The 26,048-nt window shown below is 45.4% G+C and overlaps 1 protein-coding gene and 1 pseudogene across 4 annotated transcripts; both read left to right on the top strand.

Annotated features, from left to right (window-relative positions):
* The first annotated feature begins 1,295 nt into the window (after positions 1-1,295).
* PROC (protein C, inactivator of coagulation factors Va and VIIIa) lies at positions 1,296-11,455 on the top strand. Of its 3 annotated transcripts, none has more exons than XM_082690176.1 (9): positions 1,296-1,426; positions 2,962-3,052; positions 4,363-4,529; positions 6,018-6,042; positions 6,181-6,318; positions 6,446-6,580; positions 8,541-8,680; positions 9,528-9,645; positions 10,765-11,455. In XM_082690176.1, exons 1-9 carry the CDS (start codon positions 1,361-1,363, stop codon positions 11,340-11,342), a joined length of 1,458 nt encoding a protein of 485 aa, XP_082546302.1. In that variant the 5' UTR covers positions 1,296-1,360; the 3' UTR covers positions 11,343-11,455. The 3 variants fall into 3 exon arrangements, with proteins under 3 accessions (XP_082546302.1, XP_082546304.1, XP_082546303.1); XM_082690177.1 differs by having other exon boundaries at positions 1,316-1,406; positions 2,966-3,052; XM_082690178.1 differs by lacking the exons at positions 8,541-8,680; positions 9,528-9,645.
* Positions 11,456-23,962: 12,507 nt separating this feature from the next.
* LOC309843466 (large ribosomal subunit protein eL8 pseudogene) lies at positions 23,963-24,713 on the top strand (annotated as a pseudogene). The gene has a single exon. The product of its transcript is annotated as a large ribosomal subunit protein eL8 pseudogene (transcript).
* The last annotated feature ends 1,335 nt before the right edge of the window (positions 24,714-26,048 follow it).

Genomic DNA, 26,048 nt, shown 5'->3' with positions numbered 1-26,048 from the left:
AGGTGCTGTTCCTCTGGAGGAGATATCCTGTCCTAAGAAATGCAAGCTACCCCAGTCAGTTTAAGGAAACTTAAGGAAAGAGGGGGTTTCTAGGAGGGCAGGGACCCTCATGAGCCTAAAGCCAGGATGTGCTCACTCTGGAAGGTAGGGGCCTACCCCTGCTGCTCTCTCCCACTCCTGAGTGTCCAAGGTCTCCTCTCTCAGCCTCTCTCCTGAGTTTGTATCTTCCTCTTCATCAGCTTCCTCTGCTTTAGGCCCAAATATGGATGCCTGGGCCCTGGCTTCAAAATCTTCTCAGTCCAGTGCTCACTGTGGAATGAAGGCACCCAGACCCCACTACTAGGGGCTGGGGTAGAGAACTGGGTTGACCCCTGGGTCAGGCGACTTTCCTGGACAGTCCTGGAGGCCAGGAGGACAGGGTCACATGATCCCTGCAGGAGCTCTGGCTTTGGGGGGTGTGGTTAAGCCCTGGGGTGGGGGTGGGGGTTGGAAGAGCAGGTACTATAGGGAGGAAATAGGTGTGGATCCCACACAGTGGGTACAGGGAAGCAAGATACCTCATAAATGTCGATAGACTCAAGAACTGGCGCCAAGGCTTCAGGCTGGACCTTGTACTTCTGCCCTTTTCATTCCCAGCGTCCCAGCCACGGACTGACAACAGCCTTTCCAGAACCCGGTTTGTTTTTCTCACTTGTTTACAAAGGTGGCCAAGAGGTGCCAGGAAGACCTGAGTCTACGCCAGGCCTGCCACTCAGCAGCTTGGTGAATCTGAGCAACTAACAAGAGATTTCTGAGTGCTCTTATCTACAAAGTAGAGATTCCAGGAGCAGCCACAGGCTGCTGTGTGGGGCAGCTACAGGAGCTATTGGAGCTGAGTGGCCAGCACTCACATGGGAGGGACCCAGAGAGGGGTGTCTTTTGATAGTGAAAATTGGAAATCAGGATGCTGTGTTCCTGTGTAACTGACAGTGTTTCTGCCACATAAAATAGGTGCATCTTATAATTAACGGCGTCCTAGATTTGGTGAAATACAGAATCATTGCCAGTAGTGCTAATCTGGGGAAAACTAGTATCTTTGGGTAAAAATGTCCCCATCTGCAACATAGCCACGATGTCCCTCCTACAGCCAGCCACCTTCGAGGCCAAAATGAGACCACATCGGTAGACAGTTTGACACTGCCCATCCTTCCCGCCCTCCCTCCTGGATGGCACCAATTGGTGGACAAAAGTGGGCTTTGGGCAAACAGGGCCATCAGGAGCTGGGAGCCCGTTTGTTTATCTGTGGAGTGGGAGGTCTCAGCACTGAGGGCCAAGCAAATATTTGAGGTTATGGATTAACTCACGCGCGGTTCAGGCTGTCATGGCGGCGGGACGGCGACCTTGCAGTCTCTCCCTGGCCCACCCCAGTAAGGCCCCTTCATGGCAGGTCTGTGAGGGGGGACGGGGGTGGGAACAGCAGATGTGAAGGTTGAATGCTCCAGCCAGGGTTCCAGAAGCTGGCTGGAGCTTGGGCTAATGGGACATCAGGACTCTGCCACAGGCCGGGCCAGGGCGCTGGCTGGCATTTTTCAGGCCTGGGTGCCACAGTTCCCACTGGCCTTCTTCCCAGACTTGGAGGCAAGTGGAAATAGTCTGAGGGTCGCCAGGGACCTGGGACATCGTAAGGGCAGCTTGGAGCCCAGGACTCCCCCTACTCCCCATCTCACCCCCTCCTCTAAACCTAGGGTGTCTGATTCAAACAAATATCACAAACAGCCTCCGGCGGGGGCGGGGGGTCAGAGAAGGCAGAAAGTGAGGTCAGATGGAGTGGGGGAGGTTGCCGGTGGGGCCGGCAGGCCTACTGCTTGGGGTTGGAGGCAGTGGAGGGATTGCTCCTCAGTTTCCAGCCTGCAGGAGTACTTCTGGGGCTTCGTGGGGCAGCAGGTAGTTTGGGGCAGGGGTTAAGATTCGAGGCCTGGACACTGGGCTGGGGTCCTAGCTCTGTCAGGTTCCAGTTGTGGGTTTTCAGTAAGCTCCTCTCTCCTCTAAGCTTTGATGTGACCACCTTCTATGAAATGGGGTGAAGACACCTCACTTGCAGGCATTGTGAGCTTTTTTTTTTTTTTAAAGATTTTATTTATTTATTTGACAGAGAGAGAGAGTGATCACAAGTAGGCAGAGAGGCAGGCAAGAGAGAGGAGGAAGCAGGCTCCCTGCTGAGCAGAAAGCCTGATGCGGGGCTCGATCCCAGGACCCTGAGATCATGACCTGAGCTGAAGGCAGCGGCTTAACCCATTGAGCCAACCAGGCACCCCGTTTTGTGAGCTTTAACTGAGAGAATAAAAGCCAATATTCCCAAGCATTTGCTGTATACAAACCCTGTTTTAAGAGTATTATGTGGATTAATTAATTTAATTCTCATAGGGTTACTATAAGGCAGAAATACAGTTTTTCTAACTAGGAAACTGAGGCATGGAGCCGTTAGGTATCTTGCCCAGCATTGGTGTCCCGGAGCTGGGATTTGCACCAAGTGGTTGACTTGGTGGCCTGCTTTCTGAACTATGTATAAGTTGTTCGAAAAATACCATAAATGTCTGATAAATATTAGTTACGACTCTTAGCCTGGCCATTAGATCAGCAAAGTCACCACCTCCTGTCCTCAAATAACAGGGCAAGAGAGGGCACCTGCCATGGCCCTTTTGTGCTGAGTCCCTTTGATCTTCCCCAGGAATCTGTGTCCTTTCCACCTTTTCTCTTCATCGCTCAGATGCTGGGCAGCTGCTGTGATCCTAGCCCCACACAGGCCAGGACACTGAGGGGCTAGTAGCTGTCTGGGTAGTGAACAAGGACCCCCCCCTTCCCCCCCCCCCCCCCCCCCCCCCCGCCAAGCCCTGGCCCTGGCAGTCAGCTCCCATCTGGGGCAGGGGTGGTAGGCAGAGCAGGGGCTGGTGAGGCTGCTGGAAGCTCAAAAATCCTCCTCAGACAGGTGGCAGCAACTCCAGAATGTGGCAGCTCGCAAGCCTCTTACTGTTGGTGACCATCTGGGGAATTTCCGGCACACCAGTTCCTCCCGGTAAGGCCACTGTCCTTCCCTGGGATCATCAGGGTCTTCACAAGGCCCCACACAAGGCCCTCATACTTTGCAGCATATCCTCTGAGCCTCAGAGTGACAGGAGAGGCACCATGGGAGGAGCAACCTGACAGTCCCTAAAGGCCAGCTGCTTGAATCCAGTAGCCCCCGCCCCTCCACCCTGGGCAGGGGTGGGGGGACTGTGATGGCAGAGTACTGTGGTGACAGCACGGAGCCCCAGGGGGTATGTCATGAAGTTCCCACCTCCAGTCTGGGAGTGGGCCACTGGGTCTCCTGGGCCTTTCCCCTCCATCCACTCACTCCCTTAACTGTGAAAGCCCGAAAGCTGAAAGCCAGGACTGGCTAGCAACCACACTGCCACAGGGCAGCCTCTCCTCCTAGACACGTGTATGGTGACTGCCCAGCTTCACCCCTTGACCCCCTTGACTCCCAGCCAACAGGAGAAAGCCAGGGTGCATGAGGAGGTCTGAGGGGCAAAGAGCTGCCAGTGCCTTGCAGCAGCCCCCCTGCCCCAGTCTCCTTGAGGCACACCAGCTGTTGTTGGCATTTGAGCTCCATATTGAGCTGCTTGTCTGCCTGGGAGTGGGGACTCCTACCTGTGGTTCACTTGGCTCCTGTATCCAGACTCAGGTCAGATGCCTTCCTTTCCTGGACACTGCACTGCCTCCTCCAGCCTGTCTTGCTCACTCCCCTTACTTGGTCCCTTCATCCCAGCTATAACCAACAGATATCTCTCAGAGCCCAAGGCACAGGTCTGCTGTCTTCCCTGAGGGGAAGGCAGAGGAAATGCTCCACTCAGGAGAGGTCAAGGGGGGTGGAGGTGGGGAGGTGAGGGAGATAGGTGGGACAGTCAAGATAGGGTTGCACAGGGGTACTGGGAGAATAGCAAGACAGAGTGATGTTTGCAGTCCTGGTAATAACAACATCCAGCTAACATGTGTCACTGAGTGCTCATTTCTAGGTCAGGCACTGTGCTGTTTGACACCATTACCTCATCCTCATGTTTGTACAAATAAACTGAAGTTTAGAGAGGCAAAGGCACTGGCTCAAGGTCACATGGAGGTCAGATTGGGTCCAAAGGGAGGACTGTCTGTCCAGCACATATCCTCTGAATGGCCAAGTCTCCTGTCTTCCCCGGCTGGCCATCTGCTGTATGTGGAGGAAGAGAGCAGAGGAGCAGCAGAGTTTTAAGTCCTGAGGGCTCAAGACAAAAATATCTCCTGGGCCTCACTGCAGAGTGGCCCCACCCTAGACCCCTCTCCCTAATGAGCTTCCCTCTACCCCCCAACCAGACTCAGTGTTCTCCAGCAGCAAGAACGCCCACCAGGTTTTGCGGATCCGCAAGCGTGCCAACTCCTTCCTAGAGGAGATCCGGCCAGGCAGCCTGGAGCGGGAGTGCATAGAGGAAATCTGTGACTTCGAGGAGGCCCAGGAGATTTTCCAAAATGTGGATTACACAGTAAGGCCATCTGGCTGGGTGCAAAGGACGAGCCTCAGGGGCAGGCTGGTGGCCAGCAGGGGTCTGGAGGAACAAGATAGGGCCCCACTGCTGAGGCCCTCCTGGGAGTCTGGGGAGGCAATGGGCAACAGCCCCTTCTCCATCCAGCTTGCTCGGGGGTGAGGAGGGTGAGTAGAATGAAGAAGATGCTGGCCCTACAGTCTTGGTCAGGTCACACATGACTGCAAGGAACAGAACTCTGCAATTAGCTCCAGGAATAGGGAATTTGGGAAACCTTAGGCTCGGATTCCCAATAACCCCACTGGAGGAAGTTCAGTCCGCCCTCTGCCCATAGCTGGCCCCTGCCTCCCCTGTTCTCTGTGACCAAAATCCCACCTTCTCTGTTTCCAGCCACACATCTGCCTATCAGGGGGTGTGTGACCCAAGATTCCCTGATGTCTGTCTACATACACGCCCTCTGTGCCTCAGTTCAAATTCTCAAGAGGCAAAATCTGATTGCTCAGGGGATCAGAAGGGAAGTCCACATCCTCTCTGGCTGCCAGGGCGCCGTGGTGGCAGCCCTGAGGCAGAAGGATGGATTGGTAAGGGAGGTAGCTCTCTGATACAAGGCTCAGACCTAGTCCATCTCAAGAGCTTACTTGAGCTACTAGGACAAGAAGTTGTGCTGCTACCTGGGATGCAGGTCTATAAGGTCTATAAGGATGCCCTTCCTTATTAATTCAGGGCTTCCAAGACTAGGGTAGGAAACTCTGGTCTGTCCTTTCATCTGCTACCTCCTTGCCTAGATCACCACTGGCCTTTTTCCCAAACAACCTCCTCAACAGATGCCCAAAGGACTTTGTGCAGCCACAATCTGGGCACCTTACCCTAAGGTCTCCTAGGCCCAGCAGGGCAGAGCCACTGCTACAGGGAGGGGTTTAATGTTGCAGGCATCCAGCTGTGGATCTCCCGTGTGGTGGTCCCAGACCACCACCACCAGCAGCAGCAGCAGCAGGAACAGGAACTTGGTCAGACAAGCAGACCTTCTCAGCAATCCATATCTAACCAACAAGGTCTCCGCTTTGAGAACACTGGCTTAGGGAAAGACCACATGCATGAGAGGTCCAGAAAAGCCCAAGAGAGTGACAGAGGCTGGAAGGAGGCAGAGCAGCTGGGTGGGAGATTTGGGTCGCTTCCAGTGTAAAGGTTGTTGCTGTAGCAGGCAGTCCAGAGAGCAGGGTTCCAGCTGCACTGGGGGTGGGGTGGGGTGGGGGGGTGGTACCTGGGATGTGGCTTGGACATGGGCAGCAGGGGGCAAGGAGGAGTGTGGTGGTCCTCCTCAGAGGGCAGTTGCACCAGCGGCTGGCAACAAGCAGGGGTAGACCCCTCTTTGTCCAGAAGCCCTTCCCTCCCCTGCTCTACCTAGACCAGACTCAGGGGGCACCCCCTGGGCTCCCTATATACTTATACATGGGCTGAGGCCTTTGACCTTGTCCCTTTTCTTCACAGCTGGCCTACTGGTCCAAGTACTTCGGTGAGTGCGCTCTAGACCCCAGGCTGCGGTGCCCCTGCCACCCCCCCCCCCCGCCCTTTTTTTGAGCCGCTGTAGGGACGGGAGCGTGCCCCCCCCCCTGCTGGAGACACCAATGACGCCCCTCCTCCCATGTCGCAGACGGGGACCAGTGCGCGTCCCTACCTTCTGAGCACCCGTGCGACAGCCCGTGTTGTGGACACGGCACATGCATCGACGGCATTAGCGCCTTTGGCTGCAACTGCGACGGGGGCTGGGAGGGTCGCTTCTGTAGGCACGGTGAGAGAGCAGGCCGCGGAGGAGGGTGGGGGTCGGGAGACGGGGTTCCTGGGGGCCCGGGGGGCGGAGCGGGAGCCGGAACGTGCCGCGCCACCCCCTCCTGGCGCCTCCTCCCCTGTCCGCCCAGAGGTGATCTACTACAACTGCTCGGTGGACAACGGCGGCTGCGCGCACCACTGCCTGGAGGAGGAGGGCGGGCGCCGCTGCCGCTGCGCGCCGGGCTACAAGCTGGGGGACGACCACCTGCAGTGCGAGCCCACAGGTGAGCGCCCCCCAAACCGGCGGTGGGGGCGGCACGAGAGGCTTCCAGGGAGTGGGCGAGGAGACGGGCCGCCCCTGCACCGACAGGGTGCTTGGTAGTGCAGTCAGCCTGGGAGTTGTGTGGGTGCCCTTGGGTCGCTTTCCCTCTCTTGCCTGCCTTCCTCCAGGTTCCCCAGCACACCTTGGGGACAACTTCCGGAGGAGCATGAGCCCATATGAGCTCATCTCCCAAACTCTGAGTGGGTGTTAGGGGCCAGGCCTCCAGCATCTTCCTTCATCCACCTTGGATGGCTTTATTTTCTGAAGACACCTCGTCCAGCTTGGCATCCCAGCTCCCCTCTGGCTTCCCTGAGGAGAGACAGGAACCTTGAGTCTGCCTTCTTTTCTGTTTTCCTTCTTAAAACATTTTAATTTTTATCAACTTTGTATATGTCCTAGAAGTGAGAATTTTACAACTCTTATCATGAATTTCAGCAGATTGTTGCCCAGTATGGGTCTTTTGTCATTCGTTGTACAATGCCCTTGATGGAACCTTTTCATGTGGAAATTCCTGTCTACTGCCTCAGGCACATTTCCTTAGTTATTTCTTTGATATTCTCCCATTGCATTCTCTATTCTCCCCTCTGGGACCTCCCATTACTCAGATCTCTGTTCCTTGGGATCGCTTCTCTAGGTTTATTTTCACTTCTGTTTTCCACCTCTTTGACTTGGCTTCGTGTTCTTTCAGGGAACTTTCCACAATGTTATATTCTAACCCTTTCACTGGGAAGAAATGTCTAACCTTTTATTTTGAAATAATGATTCACAGGAACTTACAAGGAAATGCCTGTGGACCAGCTGGCCTAAAGGCTTTCTAAGAGACCATCAGAAGCCCCAGGTCACTGGTAGAATCCCTATTGCCAAGCTCCTCAGGTCCTCCTCAGAGGCCGCTTCCTGATTCACGTTTGACTGGGCATAGCCTGCCTTCCAGCCCCCCTGGAGCAGAGTAGAGAAGAGGAGCTGGCATCTGCCCAGTCTGCAGATATCTGCATGACTCCGTCTGGCCAGCCTTGCATGTCACTCTTTCCTGTGGCTGGAGGCCCAGATCACAGTCTCTGGTTCACCCTGTGCAGAGAAGGCACCTGTGGTCTTTTTCAGGACTGAGAGAGGAGCCAAGCCACTGGGGGCCTGAGACAGAGGACTTGGGCGTTGGCAGTTTCATTTCTAAACTCAGCGTTCCTGTCTGTAGTCCCACCCTACACTGACTGTGTCCTTCAGAAACACTGAGGCTTCTGGAGGGTTCTGTAATAAAAAGCAGTCTGCTGCTGGAATTGTATTACTGGCTAAGGTTTTTGCTTTCTCAGTCAGCCAAGTTAGTTACCATGTCTAGCCTCTAGAATTTTTTGCTTTTGTCCGTCTCTATTCTTGGCCACTATGCAATTCTTCTGCTGATGGTTGCCCATCAACTATCCTACAAGTCTAAATCTTTCAACCTAGCATGCATGGTTCAACCCAGCCCTCGGTTCTCTGTCCTCTTGGCAGGGGACGTCACAACCGTGCTCAGAGCTACTTTGGGGGCTCCCCCAGGAATGCCCACCACTTCCTCCCCATAATTTCTTACCTGTGTTAAGAGCTTGGTGGTATCCCAGCATGAGACTTTATTTTATGTACCTCAGGGACTGCTCCCAGCAACTTCTGGAGGAGCAAATACTGAACTCTGCAAAGTTTAATCTGTCCGGGGACACACAGATAGGTAGTGATGGTGCTTGGTCTGGCTCTTACCATTAGGTGGCACTGTTTGTTGACTGACTGACTAACACAAGGGGATGTGCAGTTTACTAGAACTGGGTGCCTCAGTGTCACCTAGCCTTTTAACCCTACAATGGAGCAAACTAGCCTGCAGGCAGGAAGTAGACAAAGATGGGAGGGCAGTCTTGGGGAGTAATGCCTGGCAGGAACTTACTTGCTTCCCCTGTCTTCAGTGAAGTTCCCTTGTGGGAAGCCAGGGAAGCGATTGGAGAAGAAGCGCAAGCACTTGAAACGGGACACAAACCAAACTGACCAAGTAGATCCAAGGCTCATCAATGGGAAAGAGACCAAATGGGGAGAGAGCCCCTGGCAGGTGAGATGAGAAGCAGCTGTTCAGCAGTTGGGGCAGGAATCTCTGAGCCCCTACTGGGAGTTCCTGATCAGAATGCACAGATGGAGAGAGGAAATGCTGCCTTCACTTGGGGTGGGGGGCAGTGGTAATGGCGAAGCAGTTTAAGGGAAATCCAGGGGTACCTGATGGGAGAGTAGTGGTCGGGGCAGCGTGAATTGGGCACAGGGGCAGGGGGCAGATGTGCAGGAAGGTGAGTTATAGTTATAACAAAGAGCTGGAAAGATCATGTGCTGCTGGTGGCACATTAGGCCAGGGCCTGGCTTATGACAGGGTTGCTTGGGTTGACCCTGCAGTACCTCGCCAGCCTTACCATGGGAACTAATGCTTTAAATGGTCCCAGGCACTGGGTGGGAGGGACCAATAAGCAGAAGATTGGCAGGCTTTGGGGATAGATCCTGCGAGGGTCAGGCCCATAAAAACAGCCACTCAAGGAGACCAAAGCCAGGATGGCCAGGGGGATAGGGGCTTATGGAATCCTGAGGGGGATACTCAATACAACCTTGAGGCTTCAAAGGCATCTTAGAGGACTTGAGTCCCAGCCTAAGTCTCAAGAGTGGGCAGAACTTTCTGGGTGCTGCTAAGGATGACTGTAGCAATAGCATGGGCAGAGGCAAGGAGATGCCCTACAACAGTCCAGCTCTGTAAGACAGAAAATGCCAGAAAGGGACCATAAGTCCATGCTGTGTGACCATGAAAAACTGACCAATGCAAGCTTGAGAACCATGCTGTGGCTGTGCCAAGAACTGTAGGCCCAGACTTGGAGCTGTCAGAGGTAGTGTTGTGATGTCACTGTCTACTCCCATTCCAGGTGATCCTGCTGGACGCAAAGAAGAAGCTGGCCTGTGGGGCAGTGCTCATCCATACCTCCTGGGTGCTGACAGCCGCCCACTGCATGGAGGGCTCTAAGAAGCTCATCGTCAGGCTCGGTGCGGGCTGGGGCTAGGCAGGAGGGCGCCACCAGAGGCCTTAGTGAGCTTTGGGGACCCTCGTCTTTGGGGTGCTTGAACAAGAGGCTGCTTGAGTGAGTCCCCTGGAAGGTGTCTGGGGAGAAGAGGCCTGTATGCTCCCCGCAGCTACTCTTGTGGTATTTTAGACACAGTGGCACCTGTTGTTCTGCAGGTAGGGGATTCTTTTCCAATCTGGTGCCCAAGTGCTTACATACACATGTTTGCAAAGTGAGGGGGGGTCTCTCTCACACACACACACACATACCCTCGCCTCTTTATTCACACTCACACGAACAGGCTGTGTGTGTGGGTCTCTGGCACCTTAGGTGCGGAGATCCACAAGGCATCCACATGGCTTGGGCTCAGGGCCATGCTTCACATGACTGACAAGAACAGAGCTGAGCAGCAGAGGCCCCAGCATCTTCCCGGCTGCTTTCCTGCAGTAACCCAGGGCCACAAGCCTGGGCCCCGCTCTACCAATTTCTGGAGGGGGCTCTCCACTGTTCGTTCAGAAAAGAAGGAAAAGATATATTGAGGATGACCAAATTCATATTCTTTACAATTGCCTCCAGCATGACCAAAGTCCCATGGCCTCCAGTGGCACTCAGTTTAGAATTCTCAGCTCCCTGCACTGCCCCTGCCGCTCCAGGAGCCATCAGCCTTGCTGGAGAGGATCTTGTCCCTTGTGTGTGATCCAGATCTTTCCTGGCAGAGCCTGTGTCCCGTGGGTCCTCTCTAGGTCTTGCTGTTCTGGCCCTGTCCCCATCGTGGCTTGTCACTGCCTTGTTTTTGGGCCAGCACTGCTAGAAGAGTTGTGTCCCTCCACTTCCCAGTGTGGATCTGATCTGTGTCCTAGGCTGCCATGCTGACCACCCACAGCTGCTTACTTGCCAGGGCTCACTGCTCCATCTGGGACTGAGTATTAAATTCCAGTCGGAATTCTGCCCCTTTAGGACTGACACCCCAGCTGTTACCACTGGCAGGGATATGAAGCACAGACTTTTGGCACTAGTAACTGCCTGGGAGAAACAGCGACCACTCCAGGTGTGGACCCACTGGTTGCCCCAAACCGCTCTTAACTGCTCCTTTGTCCCACAGGGGAGTATGACCTGCGGCGCTGGGAGAAGTGGGAGATGGATGTGGACATCAAGGAGATCCTCATCCACCCCAACTACAGCAAGAGCACCACGGACAATGACATCGCACTGCTCCGCCTGGCCCAGCCTGCTGTCCTCTCGCAGACCATCGTGCCCATCTGCCTCCCAGACAGTGGCCTTGCAGAGCGTGAACTCACTCAGGTTGGGCAGGAGACTGTGGTGACCGGCTGGGGCTATCGCAGTGAAACCAAAAGGAACCGCACCTTCGTCCTCAATTTCATCAATATCCCCGTGGCCCCGCACAATGAGTGCATCCAGGCCATGCACAACATGGTCTCTGAGAACATGCTGTGTGCGGGCATCCTTGGGGACACGCGGGATGCCTGTGAGGGTGACAGTGGGGGGCCTATGGTTGCATCTTTCCGTGGCACCTGGTTCCTGGTGGGCCTGGTGAGCTGGGGCGAAGGCTGTGGGCGCCTCCACAATTACGGCATTTACACAAAAGTTAGCCGCTACCTTGACTGGATCCATGGCCACATTAGAGCCGAGGAGGCCTTCCCTGAGAACCAGGTACCTTAGCATCCCTCAGGCTTGTGTCTGAACCCCAGAGGCCACTTGTGGAATGGGGCTGGATTGCTGAATGGGAATATTTGAGACATTAAAGGGGACATGTGACATGCACATCAGTTACAGTTCTGTCTTTGAATCCTTTTTTTGTGCTGTTCTGGAGAGAAGTAACATTTGTGGAGCGTCTACTGCATTTCCCACACTTTAGGAACACAATCTTATTTAACTTCCAGAGCAGCTCTGTGGGGTGGGGAGGAGTGGTTCCAAGTTCGGTGAGGTCTTAGGCTGATAGCATTTGGAGGGGGCTCTCTATATGAAGAAGAATAAAAAATGTGACTATGAAACTGTGAGAGACCCTCCCAGGGTCTTGGAAGGAGCCCACACAAAACAGATCTGGAAGCCAGAGCTTTACAGTCAACACAGCAATGAAGGCAGAGGTTTTGAACTCCTATTACAGAGGAGGAATCTGAAGTTCAGGAGGGTTTACATGGTGAAATCAGGATTTAAGTCTAAGTCTGACTCCCAAACCCCTATGGCCCTGTCTATTCTCCGCTGTTCTTGGAGAGCAGCTGTGTTGAGCACCTGCTGGGCGTAGAGACTATTATCAATCCAGTGGAGGAAGTAGCCAGAGACTCAGAAGGTGTTGGTTCAGCTCAGCACGAGCTCACAGTGTAGTTGGGGAAGCACTTTAAGGACAATTTCACACAATCATGAACAGCAGTAAGCAAGAGGTTCTGTCTTGACCCAGCCTTCTAAGAATGACTGGATGAGACAGAGAAAGAAGTAAGGATGTACCCAATAAAAAGGGATAGAGGTGAGACAAGCTGAGACAATTAGCTGAAAGTCATACAAGGAATCTAACTCTATGTGGCCTTGGCCAACTCATTCTCTCATCTGGGCATTATAAAATAAAGGGATTAAATGAAAGCTGTGGTTCTCAAGCCTATCTGTCCATTAGAACCTCCTGGGGAACTTTCACAGACATCTAGCTAGAATTGCACCCTTGGAGACTCTGGTTTAACTGATTTAGAGTAGGTGACCCAGGCATTGATACTTTAAAAACTCCCTAGGTGATTTAAAAGTGTAACTGAGGTTAAAAACCACTAGACAGATGGTCTTTAAGGGCCATTTCTGCTTGGATAGGCACTTTTTCCAAGCCTCAGGCAGCAATCTCAGAAAGGATAGCATGAGTGAGACAATAGTGAAGGAGACCTTGACTTGTGATTATAACCAGCTTGTCAGATCAGAGCTGCTAATCACATCAGAGAGATACCAGGACCCATGGAGTTATCTATATTCAGCCACAAGAGAAGAACTGTGCCTGAGAAGGGGCCTGCAAGATTCATCTCTTAACACACCCAGGAGAGGGGTAGATGGCACAGCTGGGAACTGGGAGAAAGACAGGCTCAGAGTTTGAACCACCTCCCAATTAGTGCATTGGGCCAGCATCCCTGACACTTGTGGGACATACTGGATTGAGAGAGTGACAGCATGCTGGATGCCTTTGCACAAGGTGAGCTTCCCATAAAGACAGTTAACTAGCATGGATGAGAAAAGTCGGGCATGACAGTATGAGGAGCATAGTGAAACTAGTGAAAATTATGAAAAAAAAAAAAAAAAGAAAGAAAGAAAAAACATTTAAAGTCTCTGGAAATGGTCCTAAAGGCAAGAAAACAAGAACAAAGGTACATCTTTTAAACACACCCAAGAAAACTGCATCTGTCCAACAGAAAACAAAAAAGGAGACTAAAAATAAATAAGCACTACACATAAATACATTTCATTCCTATTTAATAACAATGAGCATGTCCAAATCAAAACTAAAAACACAATACCACTTCCAACCACCCTAAAGAAAATAAAGTACTTAGGGGAGCCTGGGTGGCTCAGTGGGTTAAAGCCTCTGCCTTCGGCTCAGGTCATGATCCCAGGGTCCTGGAATCAAGCCCCACATTGGGCTCTCTGCTTGGCAGGGAGCTTGCTTCCCTTTCTCTCTCTTTGCCTGCCTCTCTGCCTACCTGTGATTTCTGTCTGTCAAATAAACAAATAAAATCTTTAAAAAGGAAAGAAAATGAAGATATAAATTAAACACACAACTATGGGCATCTGATTTTTGACAAAGCTGCAAAAGTAATTCAATGGAGAAAGGAGAGACTTCTCAACACATGAAGCTGGTACCGTAGACCATCTGTAGGCCAAAGAATGAAACCCAATCTAAGTCTCACACCTTATACAAAAAGTAAATCAAAACAAACATAAACTATAAAATGAGACAAGAAGAAAGTATAGTTAATGGAAACTATGGAATGAGTTGGAAATAATGATAAATATAACTAGGTTAAGCTTACCAATTAAAAGAGAGAACTCACAAGGACCAGATGGACTTAACAGATATATTCAGAACATTTCATCCTAAAGCAGCAGAATAAACATTCTTTTCAAGTGCATGCAGAACATTTTCCAGAATAGATCATATACTGGGTCATTAATCTGCCTTCAACAATACAAGAGAGAGATCATACCATGCATATTTTCAGACCACAGAATTATAAAATTTGAAGTCATCCACAAGAAAAAATTGGAAAGGCCACATATAGACAGAGGTTAAAGAACATCCTACTAAAGAATGAATGGCTCAACCAACAAGTTAAAGAAGAAAATTTTTTTTTAAAGATTTTTATTTATTTGACAGACAGACCACAAGTAGGCAGAGAGGCAGGCAGAAAGAGAGAGGAGGAGGAGGCAGGCTCCCTGCTGAGCAGAGAGCCCAATGTGAGGCTTGATCCCAGGACCCTGGGATCATGACCTGAGCCAAAGGCAGAGGCTTTAACCACTGAGCCACCCAGGGGGCCCCTTAAAGAAAAAATTTTTAAAAAATGTATAAAAACAGATGAAAATGAAAATGAAAATATGACATCCAAAACTTTTGAGATGCAGCAAGGATGGTCCTAAGAGAGAAGTATATTGCAAAATAGGCCTAACTCAAGAAGCAAAAAAACTCTCAAATATACAACTTAATATTACACCTATGGGAGCTGGAAAAGGAACAGCAAATATAGACTAAAGCCAGCCGAAGAGGGGAAATAATAAAGATTAGAAAAGAAATAAATTATATAGAAATAAACAAACAAAAATCTGGAACAGATTAACAAAACCAGGAGTTGGTTCTTTGAAAGAATTAATAAAATTGACAAACCTCTAGCCAGACTTATAAAAAGAAAAGAGAAGGGACTCAAATAAATAAAATCACAAATGAAAGAGGACAGATCACAACCAACACCACAAAAATACAAACAATTATAAGAGAATATTATGAAAAATTATAGCCATTGATCAATCTGGAAGAAATGGACAAATTCCTAGAATTACCAAATTAACAAATCTGAAATAGGAAGATATAGAAAATTTTAACAGACCCATAACCAGCATAGAAGTTGAATCAGCAATCAAAAAACTCCCAGAAAACAAAAGTCCATGGCCAGGTGGCTTCCCAGGACCAAACATTTAAAGAGTTAATACCCATTCTTGAACTGTTAAAAAAAAAACAAATGGAAATGGATGGAAAACTTCCAGTCTCCTTCTACAAGCCCAGCATTACCTTGATTCCAAAATCAGACAAAGACTCCGCTGAAAAGGAGAATTATAGGGGTTCCTGGGTGGCTCAGTGGGTTAAGCCTCTGCCTTCGGCTTGGGTCATGATCCCAGGGTCCTGGGATCAAGCCCTGCATTAGGCTCTCTGCTCAGCAGGGAGCCTGCTTCCTGCCTCCCTCTCTGCCTACCTCTGTGGCTACTTGTGATCTCTCTCTCTCTCTGTCAAATAAATAAACAAAATCATATATATATGAACAAAAAAAAAAAAAAAAAGAAAAGGAGAATTACAGTCCAACATTAACAATGAACAGGGATACAAAAGTTTTCAACAAGAGACTAGCAAATTGAATCCAACAGTACATTAAAAGCATTATTCACCACAATCAAGTGGGATTTTTCTTGGCTGTAGGTGTGGGTCAATATTCACAAATCAATCGTGATACACCACATTACTACAAGAAAGGATAAGAACTATATGATCCTCTCAATAGATGCCAAAACATCATTTGACAATATACAGTACCCATTCTTGATAAAAACCTTCAACAGAGTAGGGATAGATGGAACATACCTCAACATCATGCAGGCCATATATGAAAGAACCACAACTAATATCATCTTCAGTGGGGAAAAACTGATGGCCACTCTCACCATTACTCTTTAACCATTATTGGAAGTCTTAGCCTCAGCAATCAAACAATAAAAAGAAACAAAAGATATCCAAATCAGCAAGGAAGAAGTCAAACTCTCACTTTTTACAGACAACATGTTGCTCCATGTAGAAAGCCAACAAACTTCACCCAAAAATTGCTAGAACTAATCTATGAATTCAGCAAAGTCACAGGATATAAAATAAATGCACAGAAATCTGTTGCATTTTAATAATGGAGCAGCAGAAAGAGAAATCAAGGAATTGGTTTCATTTACCATTATACCAAGAACCAGAAGATACCTAGGAATAAACCTAACCAAAGATGTAAAAGATGTGAACTCTGAAAACTAGAGAACACTTATGAAAGACATTGAAGAGGACACAAAGAAATGGAAAAGCTTGGATTGGAACAGCAAACATTGTTAAGATGTCTATACTCCCCCAAATAATCTACACATTTAATGCAATCATTATCAAAATACTACCAGCATTTTTCATAGGGCTAGAACAAATAATCTTAAAATTTGTATGGAACCACAAAAGACCCTGAATAGCCAAAGCACTCCTGAAAAAGAAAAGAAAAGCTGGAGGCATCACAATTTTGGACTTAAAGCTTTATTACAAAGCTGCAGTCATCAAGACAGTATGGTACTGTCACAAAAACAGACGCATAGATCAATGGAACAGAATGGAAAACCCAGAAATGGACCCACAACTATACAGTCAACTAATCTTTGACAAAGCAGTAAAGAATATTTTGTGGAAAACGACAGTCTTTTCAACAAATGGTGTTGGGAAAACTGGTCAGCAACATGCAGAAGAATGAAACTGGACCACTTTCTTATACCATATACAAAAGTAAAAATGGATGAAGGACCTAAATATGAGATAGGACACCATCAACATCCTAAGGAGAAACTCTTTGACCTCAACCATAGCAACTTCTTACTAGATATATTGCTGGAGGCATGGGAACAAAAGCAAAAATGAACTACTGGGACTTGATCAAGATAAAAAGCATTTGCACAGCAAAGGAAACAGTCAACAAAACCAAAGATAACCAACACAATGGGAAAAGATATTTGCAAATGACATATCAGATAAAGGGCTAGTATCCCAAATCTATAAAGGACTTAAACTCAATACCCAAAGAGCAAATAGTCCAATCAAAAAATGGGCAGAAGACATGAACGGACATTTCTGCAAAGACGACATCCAATTGGCCAACACACACATGGAAAAGTGCTCAAATCACTCGGTTATCAGGGAATTACAAACCAAAACCTCAATGAGATACTGCCTTACACAGTCAGAATGGCTAAAATTAACCGGTCAGGAACTGACAGGTGTTGGAGAGGATGCAGAGGAAGGGGAACTCTCCTACACTCTTGGTGGGAATGCAAGCTGGTGCAGCCACTCTGGAAAATAGTGTGGAGGTTCCTCAAAAAGTTGCAAAAAGAGCTACCCTATGACCCAGCAATTGCTCTATGGGGTATTTACCTCAAAGATACAAATGTAGTGATCTGAAGGGGCATGTGCACCCCTATGTTTATAGCAACAATGTCCAAAATATCCAAACTTTGGAAAAAGCCTAGATGTCCATCAACAGATGAATGAATAAAAAAGATGTGGTGTATATATACAACGGAATATTATGCAGCCATCAAAAATGAAATCATGCCATTTGCAACAACACGGATGGAACTAGAGGATATTATGTTAAGCAAAATAAGTCAATGAAATCAATTATCATGTGATCTCATTAATATGTAGAATTTGAGAAAAAGGCAGAGGATCATGGGGGAGGAAAGGAAAAAATGAAGTGGGATGAAATCAGAGAGGGAGACAAACCATAAGAGACTCTTAATCTCAGGAAACAAACTGAGGGTTGCTAGAGAAGAGGGTGGTGGGAGGAATGGGGTGGCTGGGTGATGGACACTGGGTAGGGCATGTGCTATGGTGAGCGCTGTGAATTATGTAAGACTGATGAGTCACAGACCTGTACTCCTGAAACAAATAATATATTAAATGTTAATTTAACAAGAAGACATATAGATGGCAAATAAACATATGAAAATATGAAAAAAAGAAAATCTTACCATTTGTGCAACATGAATGGACCCTAAGGTTACTATGCTAAGTGACATAAGTCAGACAAAGAAAGACAAATACTGCAGTTTCTCACTTATATATGGAACCTAACTAACTAACAGACCACCCAACCAACCAACTAAATTCATAGATGCAGAAAACAGATTGGTGGTTGCCAGAGGAGGAGATTTTGGGGGTGGGAAAAATGGGTAAAGAAGGTCAAAAGGCATGAACTTCTAGCTATAAAATAAAAAAGCCTTGAGGATGTAATGTGCAACATGGTGACTATAGTTAATAATACTGTATTGTATTTGAAAACTGCTAGAAAGTAGATCTTGAATGTTCTCCTCACAGAAAACAAACTTTGTAATTATGGCAATGGATGTTAACAAGACTTATTGTAGCAATCATTTAAAAATATATACAAATAATCATTATTTTGTACACCTGAAACTAATATGATGTTAAATGTCAATTATATCTCATAAAAAAATAAAATAGCAAGGAGAAGGAATTAAGAACTGTTTTGCTAGAATCTAATAAACTCGAAAACATAAATGAAATAGATACATTCCTGAAAACATAAGAAGAAAACTGAAGTGGTGCTGAAAGCCATCCTTCTCCCCTTCCAAACCTCAGCCATGTGTTGTTTTGTGCCTGTGAATTCTATCAAACTTTTAAAAAAAGATTTATTTATTTATTTGACAGAGAGAGAGAGAGAACAAGTAGGAAGAGAGGCAAGTAGAGACAGAGGGGGAAGCCGGCTCCCTGCTGAGCAGAGAGCCTGATGTGGGGCTCAATCCCAGGACCCTGAGACCATGACCTGAGCTGAAGGGAGAGGCCAACCCACTGAGCCACTCAGGCACTCCTCTATCAAACTTTTAAAGAACAGACAGTTCCCAACTTAAACAAGATCATACTTTAAAATGAACAACAATAACTGCAAAGCCAGCAACAGCTCCCCAGCTCATTTCATATGTAATGCCAGAGATATCTCCCAGCTGGTGCCTAAGACTTGCTGCATTACCCGGAACCTTCATATCCTCATCTAAGAACTTGGGTTCATATCCACTATATCCCTAGTGATTGTAAGGATAAAACACAATACAAATCTGCAGAGTCTCTGGAGGTATCAGTGAGCTCCTCCCTCCCCTTCTGTCCTTACTCCTTCATGCAAAGTTTGGGACTGAGGGTCACAGTAACTGAAACTCCTTTAGAGATGGGAGTGTTCTTCACAGGCTGAGTCATCTATGAAAGTGGGAGTTCAGTACTCCATTGGAAGCCAGTCATGTGCAGAGAGTCCTGCTCTGGGGTTGCTGGGCTGAGGAATTGGGGTTTCTGCCTCCTAAGGAGTCCTCCACCCAGCTTAACCAGAAGGGGTGGAAGGACAGATGGGAAACTTCTAGCTAAACTGAGGCCAAGAGGACCAGGGAGAGATGGAGGGAGGTGGCAGGGGGTGGGGCTTGTGAATTCATGGGCACAAGTTCAGGAATAGATGGACTAAGTCCCAAGGGAAGCCAGGGGAGACTGAGCAGGGAGATGGACCCCAGGGAAGAGATGGCTAGCCAACCCCAGCTGTCTCAGGGGAGGCTGAAGGCTGAGGACAGGGATGAGGGTAGCTGTATTGATCACTCTCACTTAGCTAACCTTGTGATGGCAGTGGTCTCACAGCAACTGGGAGGGAAAGTACTACTGACTCTCTTCATATTGATGTGGAGGAAAGAGAATCAGTGGGACTCCCTAAATTGTCCCTAATGAAGGAGTCATGTGGAACTTGTGGTAAGCTTCAAAGTCTCTGTTCTGTCCCCTGTGACATGGAGCCAGGTTGCAGGTGAAGGAGAGAAGTCATGTATGGTTGGGCAATGGCAGAACTTGGGCTCTGTCAATATTTAGAATAGGTCAATCATTAGCCAGTTTCAGACTTTCCCCTTGTCAGGCTCCACTGGCAGGTGCTGGGCTAGGCCTGATCCTAGCTATAGCCCTTCTGGGGACTCCATGGGGTGTGGCCAGGAAAGTAAGTTTTAAGCAAACCCAGATCACACACCAAGTCAATGGGAGAGCTAAGCATGAAGTCCAGGTCTTCTGGTTTCTAACCTATGTCCTTTCCCTTCCCATCACCCTGTGCAATGAGTGCAAGGGTCAGTGTGGACACTGAGGTCCCACAGAACCCCTCATCAGACAGGAGAGCACTGCACCTGTTTAAAAAAAAATCATGCATGTGCTTAAACAATCACATGGTGCAAAGGACTTCATAAGATTAATCACAATCTGCCATTTCATCTCTCCTCCTTTTTTTCTTTCTTTCTTCCTTTCTTCTTTCTTTCTTTACTTCTCTCTATGCTGATTTGAAGAGTTTTTATCAATCTGTCTTCAAGTTTAGTAATTCTGTCTTCTGTGTCCAATCTCTATGAAAGCTGTGCAATGAATTATTAATTTCAGAAGTCAAAGTTTTCACTTTGACTTTTTCTTTTTTTTCTTTTCATATTCCATTTCTCGGTAGAAAATCTCCAAATTTCCACCAATTTGGCCCGCTGTTTTCTCTATCTTCTTTAATACGTTGTGGGTCTGTTTGTGGGTCTACGTATATTGGTTCCTTTCTTCTTATTTATTGGTTACATTTTTTGCTTCTTTGCCCGTCTCAAAATTTTTTTTAGAATACTGAAAATTATTTAAAAAGGAATCATAGCAGCTTAAGATTGTATTTTTTTTCTTATCAGAAAATGTTTCCCCTTTCTGGTTCAATCAAGAACTAAGTTGGTATCAGCTGGTCTTTCAGCAGACATTGAAGGCCATAAAGGAGTGGATGATACATTCAAAGTGCTGAAAGAAAAAAATTACAACCAAGAATATTCTATCTAGAAAGTTTCAGAATAGAAGGAGAGATAAACAGGATAGGAACAAACAAACAAAAAAAAAAAAAAAAGAGAGAGAGAGAGAGAGATAAAGTGTTTCCCTGAAAAACAAAAGTTAAATTTCATCAACACTAAACCAGCCTAATAAGAATAAAGAAAAAAAAGAATTGTTTTTTGTTTTTAAACATTTTATTTATTTATTTGATAGACAGAGATTACAAGTAGGTAGAGAGGCAGGCAGAGAGAGAGGAGGAAGCAGGCTCCCTGCCAAGCAGAGAGCCCGATGCAAGGCTCAATCCCAGGACCCTGAGATCATGACCTGAGCTGAAGGCAGAGGCTTTAACCTACTGAGCCACCCAGGCGCCCCCCAGAAAAAGAATTGTTAAAAGGAATTTTTTACATGGAAAGAGAAGGCCATAAGTAGAAGTAAAAAAAATAAGAAAGGGAAAAATTTCATAGGTAAAAGCAAAATACAGTAAAGGTAGTAGGTTAATCACTCGTACAGCCAGTTTGAAGGTTAAAACACAAAAGTAGTAAGATCAATTATATCTAAAAAAATTGGTCATGGAATACACAAAATAAAAAGATGAAAAACATGACATCATATACATAAAATGTGGGGGGAGAAGTAAAAACTTAGTTATCTTAGAGTGTGTTCAATCACTTGTACCATCAACTTAATATAGACTGTTACACACGTAAAACGTTCTATATGGACCCAATGATAACCACAAATTTTAGAAAAAGATACACAAAAAATAAAAAGAAAGGAATCCAAGGATAACACTAAAGAAAGCCATCAAGCCAAAGGGAAGAAAACTACAGAAGAAGAAAGAGGGAAGAACTACAAACACAGCTGGAAAACAACAAAATGGTGATAATTACTTTGATTGTAAATGAACTAAATGCTCAAGTCAAAAGACATAGGGTGACTAAATGGTTAAAAACAAAAACAAAAACAAAAGCCATCTATATGCTGCCTACAAGAGACTCACTTCAGACCTAGACAATACAGACTGAAAATGAAGGGATAGAAAAATATATATCATACAAATAAAAAAGGCTGGGATAACAATACTTACATCAGACAGAATAGATTTTAAAATAAAGATTATAGCAAGAGACAAAGACCTAGTGATAAAAGGGTCAATCCAATTAGAGGATATAACAGTTGTAAATATTGATACATGTAATGTAAGAGCACCAAATACATAAAGCAAATAGTAACAGACATAAAGGAAGAAATCAACAATAATTCAACAATAGTAGGGGACTTAATAGCAGATCATTCAGATAGAAAATCCACAAGGAAACAGTGGTTTTGAATAAAACATCACATTAGATAAATCTGACAGATATATATAGAACATTCCACCCAAAACAAATAGAATACACATTCTTTTCAAATGCATATGGAGCATTTCCTAGGATTGATCACATTAGGCCACAAAACAAGTCTCAATAAATTTAAGAAGACTGAAATCATATCAAACAACTTTTCCAACTACAACTGTATGAAACTGGAAATCAATTACAAGAAAAATCTGGAAATAATCCCAAAACATGGAAGCTAAACAACGTGCTACTAAATGATAAATGTGTCAACTCAGAAATCAAAGGGGAAACCAACAAATACATGGAGACCAGTGAAAATAAAAGCACAAGGGTCCAATATCTTTGGGACACAACAAAAACAGTTCTAAGAGGGAAGTTTATAGCATTAGAGATCTACCTCAAGAAATAAGAAAAATCTCAAATAAACACCTAAAGGAGCTAGAAAAGGAGAACAAACAAAATCCAAAGGTAGCAGAAGGAAGGGAATGATAAAGATCAGAGCAGAAATAATGAAATAAATTAAAAACACAGGGATGCCTGGGTGGCTCAGTGGGTTAAGCCTCTGCCTTCAGCTCAGGTCATGATCACAGGGTCCTGGGATTGAGCCCGGCATCAGGCTCTCTGCTCAGCAGGGAGCCTGCTTCCCCACTTCTCTACCTGCCTCTCTGCCTACTTGTGATCTCTCTCTCTGTCAAATAAATAAATAAAATCTTTAAAAAAATTAAAAACACAATAAAAAAGACTAATGAAACCAAGAGCTGGTTCTTTGAAAAGATAAACAAAATTGACCCACTTTTAGCATGATTTAACAAGAAAAAGAGAGAACTCAAAATCAGAAATGGAGGAGAAATAGCAGACACCATAGAAACACAAAAGATTATAAGAGAATATTATGAAAAACCATATGCCAATAAATTGGACAACCTAGAAAAAATGGATAAATTCCTAGAAACACACCATCTTCCAAAATTGAATCAGGAAGAAATAGAAAATTTGAACAGATTAATTACTAATCAAATAGAATCAATTAAAAAAAACCAACAAATAAAAGTTCAGGATCAGGCTTTACTGATGAATTCTATCAAATTTTAAAGAAGAGTTAATACCTATCCTTAAACTATTGCAATAAAATAGTAGAGGAAGGAAAGCATCCAAATTTATTCTATAAGACCAGTCTTACACTAATACCAAAACCAGACAAAGACACAACAAAAAATGAAACAGGCCAGTATCTCTGATGAACACAGATGCAAAAATCCTCAACAAAATATTAATAAATCAAATTTAACAATACATTAAAAAAGTCATCTACTACAATCAAATGGGATTGTGGTTGCAAGGTTGCAAGAGTGAATCAATATTCATAAATCAGTCAATGTGACATTAACACACATTAACAAGGGAAAGGCCAAAAAGTGTACGATCATCTCAATAAATTCAGAAGCAGTGGTGTGGGGAGTTAGGTGGTGGGTATTAAGGAGGACATGTATTGCATGGAGCACTGGGTGTGGTGCATAAACAATGAATTCTGGAATACTGAAAAGAAATAAAATAAAATGAAAAAGGAAAAAAATAAATTCATAAGGAACATTTGACAAAATACAACATACATTACAAAATACAACATACACTCTCAACAAAGTGAGTTTAGAAGGAACATACCTCAACATAGTAATGGCCATATATGAAAAACCCACAATAACATCATACTTAATGGTGAATAACTGAAATATTATCATCTAAAATCAGGAACAAGACAAGGATCTCCATACTCAATACTTTTTTATTCAACACAGTCTTGGCAGTCTTGGCTGCAGTAATCAATACTAATCAAACCAATAATAATAACAGTAAATAAAAGGAATCCATCTATATTGGTTAAAAAGGAATAAAATTGTCACTATTTGCAGATGACATACTATATATAGAAAACCCAAAAGACCACCAAAAATCTATTAGAACTGATAAATGAATTCAGTAAAGTCACAGGACACAAAATTAATATGCAGAAACTGTTCCATTTCTATACACTAATAATGAGGTAGCAGAAAGAGAAATTAAGAAAACAATCCCATTTAAAATTATAACACTCTCTCCTCCAGCAATCCAAGATGCCAAAGGGAAAGAAGGCTAAGGGGTGGTCCCAGGCCTTGATCTTGTGAAGAAGCAGGAGGCTCAGAAGGCGGTCAGTCCCCTGTTTGAGAAAAGACCCAAGAATTTTTGGCATTGGACAAGACATTCAGCCCTAAATTTACCTCACCTGCATTGTCAAATGTCTCTGCTACATTCAGCTGCAGCAGCAAAGGGCTATTTTCTACAAATGTCTAAAAGTGCTTCCTGGAATTAACAAATCCACCCAGGTCCTGGACTGCTAAACAGCTATTCAACTGCTTAAGCTGGCCCACAAATACAGACCAGAGACAAAGAATGAGAAGAAGAAGAGATTGTTGGCCTGGTCTGAGAAGAAAGCTGCTGGGAAAAGGGATGTCCTCACTAAGAGGCCACCTGTCCTTCGAGCTAAGGATAATACAGTCACCACCTTGGTGGAAAACAAGAAGGTTCAGCTGGTAGTTATTGCACATGGTGTGGATCCCACTGAGCTGGCCTGAGTCTTAAGTTTGGTGTTCTTTACTGCATTATCAAGGGGAACACCAGGCTGGGGTGTCTTGTTTCACAGAGGTTAACTTGGAAGACAAAGGAGCTCTGCTTAAGCTGGTGGAAGCTATTAAGACCAATTACACTGACAGATATGGTGTGATCCACTGTCACTGGGGAGACAATGTCCTAGGTCCAAAGTCAGTGGATCACATTGCCAAGTTGGAAAAAGCAAAGGCTCAAGGACTGGCCACCAAACTGGACTGAGTGGATGCTGTTGAATTTTCTGTAAATAAAACTAACAAGAAGTTGTCTTTTAAAAAATAATAAATAAATAAAATGACACCAAAAATTTTTTAAAAACCCTAAGAATAAATTAAATCAAAAGGTGAAAGACCTATACTCTGAAAACTATAAGATACTGATAAAAGAAATTGAAGATGACCAGAACAAATAGAAAGGTATGCCATGCCCATGGATTAGAAGAATTACTATAATTAAAATAAATGTCCATACATACCCAAAGCAATCTACAGATTCAATGCAATGCTTATCAATACAAACAGCATTTTGTACAGCATTTTGTACATTTTGTATTTTGGAGCAAATAATTATAAAATTTGTATAGAGAGTATTATGCTAAACAAAATAAGTCAGTCAGAGAAATACAAATACCATATGATTTCACCATATGTGGAATTTAAGAAACAAGACAAATGGGAGGGGGGAAAAGAGAGTGAGAGAGACAAACAAAGAAACAGACTCTTAACTATAGAGAACAAACTGATGGTTACCAGAGGGGACATGGGAGTGGGGAGGGTTAAATAGGTGATGGGGATTAAATAATGCATTTGTTGTGATGAGCACTGGGTGTTGTGTGAAAGTGTTAAATCACTATATTGTACACCTGAAATTAATATTATTCTGTATGTGAACTAACTGGAATTTAAGTAAAAACTTTTCTTTTTTAGTAGGCTACACACCCAGCATGGAGCCCAATGAAAGACCTTAAATAGCTAGAGCCATCTTGAGAAATAATAACAATGCTGGAGGTATCACAACCTCAGATTTCATGATATACTACAAAGCTATAGTAGTCAAAACAGTATTATAACAGCACAAAAATAGACACATAGATCAATAGTACAGGAGAGTGCCAAAATAGATCCACAAGTATATAGTCAATTAATCTACACCAAAGGAGGCAAGAATATTGTATAATGGGGAAAAGACAGTCTTTCCAATAAATGGTGTTGGAAAAACTATGAGACAATTACATGCAAAAGAATGAACCTGGCCCCAGGAGGCTCAGTCAGTTAAGTATCTGACTCTTGATCTCAGCACAGGTCTTGATCTCAGGGTTGTGAGTTCCAGCCCCACAATGGGTTCCACACTAGGCATGGAGCCTATGATTAAAGACTTCAGAGTAAGAACTGAAACCATAAAACTCCTAGAAGAAAACATAGGTAATAAATTCCTTGGTATTGGTCTTAGTGATATTTTCATTGGATCTGACTGCAAAGGCAAAGGAAATAAAAACAAAACCAAGCAAATGAAACTATACTGAACTGAGAAGCTTCTGCACAGTGAAGGAAACTATCA

This window comes from Mustela nivalis (assembly GCF_964662115.1).
Source record: "Mustela nivalis genome assembly, chromosome: 11".
Lineage (NCBI taxonomy): Eukaryota > Metazoa > Chordata > Mammalia > Carnivora > Mustelidae > Mustela > Mustela nivalis.
The sequence above is the reverse complement of the archived record's forward strand: the minus strand, read 5'-3'. Positions and strand labels throughout refer to the sequence as shown.

Coding starts and splice junctions, on each gene's coding strand:
- PROC (XM_082690176.1), top strand. CDS start 1,361: ATGGCGGCGGGACGGCGACCTTGCAGTCTCTCCCTGGCCCACCCCAGT. Junction 6,581..8,540: donor CCTGCAGTGCGAGCCCACAG/GTGAGCGCCCCC, acceptor CCCTGTCTTCAG/TGAAGTTCCCTTGTGGGAAG. Junction 8,681..9,527: donor GGGGAGAGAGCCCCTGGCAG/GTGAGATGAGAA, acceptor CTCCCATTCCAG/GTGATCCTGCTGGACGCAAA.